The sequence below is a fragment of the Cibotium barometz genome, chromosome 18 (assembly GCF_041138505.1).
Source record: "Cibotium barometz isolate CiBa-2024 chromosome 18, ASM4113850v1, whole genome shotgun sequence".
In the NCBI taxonomy this organism is placed as follows: domain Eukaryota; kingdom Viridiplantae; phylum Streptophyta; class Polypodiopsida; order Cyatheales; family Cibotiaceae; genus Cibotium; species Cibotium barometz.
The window spans coordinates 59,460,635-59,469,745 of record NC_141063.1 but is presented as its reverse complement, the minus strand read 5'-3'; the positions used below and the strand labels follow the sequence as shown (position 1 = coordinate 59,469,745).

General features: G+C 41.7%; 1 protein-coding gene and 1 pseudogene across 5 annotated transcripts in view; both read left to right on the top strand.

The window, feature by feature from the left end:
- Positions 1–771: 771 nt before the first annotated feature.
- LOC147629542 (protein tesmin/TSO1-like CXC 5) overlaps positions 772–9,111 on the top strand; it is a 28,782-nt gene continuing 20,442 nt past the window's right edge. Inside the window, exons 1-6 of one of the 5 annotated variants that reach the window (XM_086812817.1) lie at positions 772–914; positions 1,023–1,242; positions 1,763–1,844; positions 1,999–2,187; positions 2,330–2,443; positions 2,567–2,744. In XM_086812817.1, the coding sequence (XP_086668943.1) occupies positions 1,122–1,242; positions 1,763–1,844; positions 1,999–2,187; positions 2,330–2,443; positions 2,567–2,744 (684 nt within the window). In that variant the 5' untranslated portion in view covers positions 772–914; positions 1,023–1,121. Of the gene's footprint in view, positions 915–1,022; positions 1,243–1,762; positions 1,845–1,995; positions 2,188–2,329; positions 2,444–2,566; positions 2,745–9,111 lie in introns of all 5 variants that reach the window. The other 4 variants (XM_086812816.1, XM_086812820.1, XM_086812819.1 and 1 more) reach the window with 4 other exon arrangements.
- Positions 6,992–8,738, top strand: LOC147629543 (uncharacterized; annotated as a pseudogene).

Genomic DNA, 9,111 nt, shown 5'->3' with positions numbered 1-9,111 from the left:
TTGAAGGTGTTAGAGGGCTTGAAATTACTATCTCAGAGTCTCCCATCAAGTCGTCAAACACGCGATTTGATCACTATTAACTCTTAATTCAGGTTAAATTGGCAAAGTTTGACAGGCCGAAAACCCTAATGCACCCAAAATTGGTGTAGGCTATTTAGAGGTGTTAAGATGACGTGAAAGCACTCTCTTAAAGATTCCATTCAAGCCATCAAAAGCATCCGATTCGGATTCCATTTGAGTGGTCAACTTGACATTGTTGACTTTATGAAAAAGTCAAAACAGAGAGTACTTACCCTTGGACTGAAGTAGGATGCTCCATAGGGTTGATTGTACTTCTCAAGAGCTTTACAACAAGCTAAAGATTAGTTTGTTCGGACAACCTTTGTACGATGACAAGACAAATATATAGGTTACGGCCCACCAAATTGTGGCACCAATGGCCGTGATTGCCATCCAAGACCTCCGCAGATAGTGGGCCATGTATGTGTCTTGGATAGATTTCTACCGTCCAAGTGTGGAAAGGGCCTAAGCATGATCATGTATGAAGCATGGAGAATCGATTTGTTTTGTTTTGAAAATTCAAGCAAAGAGGAGTGTGGAAAGGGCCTAATCGATTTGTTTTGTTTTGAAAATTCAAGCAAATTGGAGAATCGATTTTTTTTTGAAAATTCAAACAAAGAGGAGAGTACGAGCATATTTAAAATCTGAACTTTTTTTTAAAAAATTGTTTGCTTTTTCTTTTTTATATGTGGGGTTGGGTCTTTTGAATTCAATTTGATTACTGATAGCATCGTCTTCAAAAATTTGCTCTCCTCTGTCTCTCTCGCTCTCTCACATCTAATCTGCAAGGACTCGCCATTTTTGCGATTTGGGTTTTGCTTGCGAACGCCGACAAATGGCTTCTGCTTTATCAGGTTATAAGAAACCCTTTTGAATTCCGATCAAATTTCCCTCTTTCAAAGAAGATGAGAGCAGAAGGGGGCAACTCTGAAACCCCATGCTCTGTTCGTTTGTGGGTGCAGTGTCATTTTTGTCTGAATCGAAACTGGAGCGCTCAATCATCGATCGACACCTGTAATTTTCAAAACTACACTCTCTTGTGCGTGTTTTTGGACGGGGCTATGGCGGGGGTCCCATCAGTGTCCATAGGCGGAGGGGACCAGCAAGCACGCCCCGTGGATCCTGAAGCAGCAGCAGCAGCAGCCAACAACCCAAACAGTATGCAACCCAACAATCAAAACAGTAAACAGCTCAACCTTATTTTAAATAAATATGTCGATATGCTTCATGTTCTTGAATTGTAAGACCCCGCTTTCTAATCAGCATTATGCCCATCACTAGTCATGGATGCCCATGATCGGCCATGGATGTAATTCATTCACATGGTGTAAACATATTCATGACGCTTGCTTGTTCCCTGATGAACCCTGCCCTTTAATATAAGGGCGGGTTCAGAAGGCCACCCATTCATCATGCTCCCCCCAGGCTATGATTTTTGATATCTTATATTGATGGAAGGTGCGGGTGTGGCGGGATGGGTCCTTTGAAGCCACCCTTAGTTGGCTTTATTGCCACCTTTGGGGCTTCTTATTGCATCCTCTCTTTATACTTGATCCAAGGGATTAGTAACTAATAATGTCCTCACATTGGGATCCTCTTCTTTGGTGTCCTTAATTCCCGTGTACTCATGTGAGGGTTTGAAGTAAAACTGAGCAGGGAAAATAGTTTTACTAAAAGAGGATGTTGGTTGTCAATTGAACAGGGACAGCTGTACAAGGGATGCTCGGGTATGTTTCTCACACAGTGCCAGCGTTACCCTTATCCCTCCCATTGTCACCTGCAGGGTACGGCCTCATGTCATGGTGCAAGATATTCTGCTTGGTTTGCATGTGTTTGCAGATGTGATGACCTGGGTTGTTGGCTTGGACTATATTTAGTAAAGAGATCTATCAATGTCTTTTATAATGAGCATGTGCTGGCTTTATTTGTAAACAGCAGAGGCATGTTTCGTCCAATGGGCCCTATGGGACAAGGTGTACCGACGACAAACCCAGTACCTGTCCAGTCAGCACTGGTACAACAAGAGGATCATCCAGCGAGAAAGCCTGTTCGACAGCTAGATTTCACATCCATGTATGATGGCACACCTTCCTCAGTAGACGCCTCAGTCCGGCCACCACTGACTATGTAAGGAATTTTTCCTTTGTCCTCTGTTTGTCCACCGTATTGAATCACAGCTATAACGTGTCTTTGCATCCACCTTATTGTGGAAGTAATGAAGATACCACCCTTAACATTTGTCTCACAATGGCTCTCAATTATTTGGCAGGAAAACTGGGTCTCCCCCAAGGGCTTCAAGGATCAGACCGGCATTCGATTCAAAAGAAGGCACTCCAAAGAAGTGCAAACAATGTAACTGCAAGAATTCTCGCTGTTTAAAACTGTGAGTGTTGCTGCATCACACCATGCACATGCCGTAGCAATCCTCTAGTATGTGCTTGCGTTTTGAGCCAGGTTTGTGATGTATGATCTTGGTGGGTGTGGTTTTCTTTCTTGTTCTTTACAGGTATTGTGAGTGCTTTGCTTCAGGGACATACTGTGATGGGTGCAACTGTGTCAATTGCTGTAATAATGTGGAGAATGAAGCTGTCCGGAAAGAAGCAGTGGAAGCCACTTTAGAACGTAATCCCAATGCTTTCAGGCCAAAAATTGCAAGCAGCCCTGGTTCTCAAAGAGAAAATAGGGTATTTTTCTCTTATGTCCTTGTGCATTACTTTTTTGAGATGGATACACCCAACTTATGAATCTAGTGAAGTTGAATTGAAGATTCACTCACAAGAGCAACATGGAGACTCACAGCATCCTGCAGACAGAGAAGCCTCAAGCCAACTCAGCCAGACGTGGATTGTGGATGATCTGTAGAACACCACCTTGGCCCTTGAAAGATGATACTCTTTGCTGCCTTTGTAATCCCCTTTCTTTTCTAGAGAGTGAGCTTGCAGTCTTAGCATAGGATGGTCTAGTGAAAACTCACTAGTGCTTTTGTTGAGAGTGAGCTTGCAGTCTTAGCATAGGATGGTCTAGTGAAAACTCACTAGCGCTTTTTTTTGGCAAGAGAAAGCTCAGATTTGTAGATGCATTGGACCTATCTTGGATAGGAGGAGGTGGTGCTTTCCAATTTTGAAGAACCAATAGACATTCAGAGCCCATAGTTAGAGTTGGTAGCAACACCAGTAAAAAATTCTCTCAGAAGATAGCCTCAAAGTTCTTCAACAATTGTAGGTGAAATTAGGTGAAATTGACCAAGAAGTCGAATTTGGGGACTGTTACGGATAGCCACAAGAAGTGTTTTGTCTGTTTCATCATTTTGTGTCTATGGGTGAAAATTTAGATGGAGAGGAGAAGAAAGTGAAGGTGAAGAAGAAGAAGAGAGCAAGAATAAGTTTATTATGATTATTATCAAATTTGGGAAACATCTCAAATTTGGGCGTTTTGTTTCATTTCGTCCGTTTCATTGTTTCGTGTTTCATAGGGAACAAATTGGGTTTTCATGTGATTATGCCGGGAATTTTATTTGAGTCCCAGGAACTTGTCTCCAATCAGTTCATGTACTTGGAAGATAAGAAACGGGTCTTCTGCACCTTCTCAATATCATTCCACTTGTATGCAACCTTGTTGGAAAAACCATCCTCTTATAAGTATTCCACTAGCTCTTCAATTTCCCAATTTATAAATCCCAATTTCATACGTTGTTCAACCTCAATGGTCGAAACACTATTTTGCCCAAATTGGACTTTATGGTCAATTTTACTTAATTTCACACCTAATTTTCTAAAAGTGTTCCACTAGCTCTTTAATTTAGCTCTTTAATTTTTTACTTTCTTTCAATTTATAAAATCTCAATTTTATACTTTAGCCTCAATTGCACCTAATGACCAACGGAGAGCACATTTTCTTATATGGGTTAGACAAACGCATATTGTGGGACATCTAGTGTCTTTCTCCTAAAGATTTTGTGTTTGCTGTGCAAATAGCTCATAACATGGAGTTGAAAGGTGACCAACTCCCATTGGAGGTAATAAGCCCAATTCCCTGGGGTCTTCCTAGACCCTGTCTCACACTGGTGGAGCCAATGGTTCCAAACCCAAGGGGGCTTCCTGCTCAACCTCCGTTGACTCTGGATCAAAATGCAAGGCACGGCGTTATAGGATGGGTAAGCAAGCTCCTTAAGTTGATCTCTTGCTTAATTAATATTACGAAGGTCTAACTAGCTAAGGTTCGCTTTTGAGCACACCTAGGTACTGAAATTGGGCCAAGTTTCACCCCCATCGAAAATCCCAAAAGTAACTTTTTTTAAAATAATTTTCACAAATAATTTATTATTTTTCTTTGATAAATTTCTAATGCACCTTGTTCCTCTCAAATTCAAGAATTATCACGACTCTTTGTAATGCTCAGCTTAAGAAATTTTCTAGCTCATTATCATGTCCAAAATTCACAACATAATTGCTTCACAAAATTAGAAACTAACTGATATTGAGAGGGAGGGACCTTACATTCCATAAGGAGGTGCCCATAGGGAGGACCAAGCATTGGCACTCAGCATGTAGCGAAATGTTGGTCTGAGCATACTAGTGTCTTGTGGTACTGATGATGCATTTTTTATAAGAAGCCGTGGGTTTCCATTTGTTGATTCCTTCTTTGGTAGGCATATGTGGTGTAACTATTTGTCCCTCCTAGCTCTATTTCACATGATGACCATGCCCGGACACTCGACAGGTGAAAGAAGACATGGGGACAGGGTTCATAAGGTTTGATTAAGAAAAAAGCACCATTTTTGGTCAAAAAGCAAGAAAAAGCAAAAAGTCAAAAAGGGTTGACACAAGCCAAGGGCACCATTGGAAAGAGGAGACTGAGCCGGACCAAAAAGCTAAAAGGCGCTTTCTCAAAAAGCAGCTCTAAGGCCAAAAAGCAAGGCCTTAAAGCCAAAAAAGCAAAGCACAAAAAGTTGAGTAATATTTTATTAATAAAAGTAAAAAGAGCAAAAGCAAAGGCAGAAAGAGAAAAGCAAAGCATAAAAAGACAAAGCAAAAGCATGAAGGCTTTTTGGCAAAAAGCAGGGTCTCTTATAAGTATAAAAAGGATTGGACTTCTCTTGCAGTACCATGAACAAGATCATTGAAGAATGAAGGAGATCATGGAGTGTGTGTGGGCATCATTATGATCATGGAGAGCTTCTTCTTCGCCATTAACACCTTCTCCAACTTGCTTTTCAGATGTATGGTCAGCCCTAGACTTGTATGGACATATGCATGGGTGATACGGACATGTTCGGACATAAATTTCAGAAACCCTAAAACTGCACCAAAAACTGCTTTTTGGATGTTTTTATCGCCCAAAAACCATTAAAATAGGTTTTATATCAGTTTTCTTGCCAGAAAGAGCTTTTCCATGATTTTCTTCATTGACAAGGTTGGAGGAGTTGTGGAGATTACTCATGGGAACTTGGACTACTTGAACTTGGATATGAACTTGGACATAGAGCTTGGATATGGAACATAGAGCTTGGACATGGAGAGCCTAGACATAGAGCTTGGGCATGGAACTTGGACATGAACATGGAACTTAGACATATAGCTTGGACATGGATTTGGACTTGGACTTGGACTTGGACTTGGATTTAGATTTCGATTCATTGGATTTGGATTTGGATATTAGATTTGGTACTAGCCAGGTGAGAGATACTTGTGGGTCATCCCCGTGGTGTGCTCGGCATCAGAGATCTCGTGCCTCGACATTGACATCAACTTGGATATCCTACATCGGCATATCTGTTTGTTTTGTATTCATTGATTGTATTGATCCTGGCTAGCGTGCCCGCGGATTGTTCTTGAATAATTTTTTGAAAGGGAGCACGGTCTGTTTCCCACTCAATGTGGTGTACTGTGCAAGATCCCTATTCTCTTCTCTCTCTCTCCCCTCTCTCTCTATATCTTTATCTCTTGGACATGTTGTTGAGTTTGTCACAGCATGCCCCGCTGGGCTTACATGTGGGACTTTTTGAAGGCAAGGATGGTGGTCCATATATGGATTTTCCCGGAGGCCGTGGGACTGTAGCACAGTAAAGTGCTGAATGCTAATTGTATGCGCAAGATTTGGAGGCTCTAGGCACACATCACTGCTCTTTAATGCCTGTAGATTGATTTGTAATGAATGATTTATGTTGTGAACTTGGCGCTTGCTTATATATGGATTCTGGCTACTGGTCGGTTTTCAGATATGTTGTCGGCCTGTTTATTGGACAAGGAAAATGCTATTTTAATAGCATCAATGATGCACATCATTCCGGTGGCCAACATGCTGAATAGGCTAGCTATGCCTAGCCGACATGCCTAGGATAGGTGGCATAGGGTCCTTAAACCCATATGCAAGGCAACCCCCATGATGGAGATAGATCTCAAGAGTGGTATCATCAGGTTCGGATCTTTATGGTTGACATACCAAAAACAGTCTTAAGGATTGAATGTGGCTGCTATGAGTTTGTGTTGATGCCATTGGCCTCACCATTGCACCGGCAACGTTTAACAAGATGATGTGTTGGGTTTTTATGGAGTGCATAGGAAAGTGTGTGTTCATCTTTAGATGATATAATGATCTTTTCTGCTACTGTCTATGCCTAAAAATCAATTTTAATAAGAGTAACACTTTTGTAATAAAAAAATTCCTTTATGAGAGCAACATGAGCATGATTTTGAAAAGGTCTTGCAACTCTCGTGAGACAATGTGCTCTACATAAATATAGGGAAGTACACAAGTCAATGGTAGCGCAAATGTTGAGTCATCATGTAAGAAGAGAAAGATGTCTAAAGGGAAGGGGAATTTGACAAATGCATGGAATGTACAAGCACGAAAGCAAGCAACCATTGCAGTGCGTAGATTCTATGTAGAGGACATTTTGCATTGGAAAGTGAGGAGTCCTTAGTTTTTGGAGATGGTGAAGGCAATTGGACATGCCGGTCCTTCTTATATGCCTCCATCTTACCATTGCTTGCACACCACTGAGTTAGTGGATGAGGTCAAATGCATTGATCATGAGATCATGGGTGTGTACGAGAAATGGAAAAAATATGAATGCACCATTGTTTCTGATGGATGGTCAGATACTAGGCGCATGCCTTTCATAAATTTTCTTGCATGCTCCATTCATGGCATTGTATTCTTGAAATCTGTGGACACATCTGGGGAGTTTATTTTCCAGTATTTAAAGCAGATTATCATTGAGGTTGGCCTAGCAAATGTTGTGCAGGTATGCATGGATACCGCATCGAATTTCGTTCGGATTGGGGAATTGGTTGAACAGGAGTGGCCGACCAGTTTCTACACTAGATGTGCATGCCATTGCTTGGACCTCTTGTTTGAGGACATTGTCAAAATTTCTTGGGTTGTGAAAGTGCTAACCAAGCACCTCAAGTTGTCACATTTTTCACAAGGAAGTCCATAGTGCTAGCATTGTTTAGAAAACTCAGCAAGGAGGACTTGGTGGAGCCTTCTCCAACTTGGTTTGCAGACTTTTTTATTATGCTTGTTACTCTCTTGGATGGAGATGTATGCAGGGTGTGCGCAAGCTGATGATTGATGATAAATTTGAAAAAATGAAGGCATCAAAGACCCCTTAGGCAATTGAAGTGTTAGACATTGTGTTCTCTGCATCTTTTTGGCAAGGCGTAAGAACCATTGTCAAGATATGCGCTTCCATTTTGAAGATTCTCCGCTTGGTTGACAGGGAAGGAGCCACCATGGGCCTCATGTGTGAGCTTACAGATCGTATGGTAGAGCAAGTGCAAAACATGCAAGGCATTGAGGTCAATAAGATGAAAGAGATCGAAGACCTATGCATTGGTAGATCGGAAATGATGCACACACCATTGCATGCTGTGGGCTATATCTTGCACCCTGTATGGAAAGGAAAAGAGCAAGATAGTGGCTCAGAGGACCGAGGTGCATGATGGATGGATGACATTGTTGGAAAAATACACTAAGGGTGATTTGACCTTGCAAGGAGATCTCATTGATGAGCTGGACAAGTATAAGCGAGAAAGCGGCACATTTGCTCGTCCCATTGCAAAAGATGAGAAAAGAATGCAAGAGGGTATGAAATGGTGGGAGACATTTGGGGCTTGCACATCCAAATTACAACCTCTTGCACTTAGCGTGCTTTCTCAAGGCACATGTGTCTCCCCATGTGAAAGAAATTGGAGCACATTTTCTCTCATTCATACTAAGAGAAGAAACAGGCTTCTCCCTTCTCATATGGAGAAGCCTATTTTTATACACACAAACTTGAGGCTCATCTCCAAGATCAAAGAAAGAGGCTATGAGAGAATGGAGATCACATTGGATATACTTAACAAAGAAAAAGATGAGGAGCGCTTGATTGCCTTGCAAGATTTGCAAGAGGCTATTGCAGAGGTAGATGAGGCTTTGGAGCCTCTTTCGATTGCCCCACCCTCTACAGATGGCCAGCCATCCTCTAGCCATGTTGGGACATCATGCTCAGTTGCTACCGAGGCTTATGAGTTGTTGATGATGATGATGATGAGGAGGAGTTTGTAGATGAGGATGAGGAGTCCATTGATCATGCTGAGGATGAGGGGAGCTTTGATGAGGCTTAGGACTACTTAGTATTCTTCCACTCTCTACTTATGTTTTGTCCACTTCCTACTTATGTTTTTCCTCACTGCTGCTCAGGAGTCAATCTACAGGTTTTGCGGCCTGCCCACTGAGCAGTGAGCACTCCATCATCCATGTTTTTACTCGCTTCCACTCATGTTTTATTTAGTTTCTTGAGGCTTGACCTTCTCATGTTTGTCCAGACTCCACATGGCACAACCTACAGGCTACAAGTGACAGGTTTTGGCATTTGCTCACTCCACGCTCGAGTCCCTACTTATATAACATGTTACATGGTGGCCCATGGTTTGGAGTTTGGATTTCGGCTCTACATCATTTATGTTTTTTCTAATCCCAAAATCTTTGCAGTTTCAACTTTCAAGTTCTTTGGTTTTTTGTGTCATATGTAGCATGATTTTCCTTAAATTTAGGGTGTTGTAT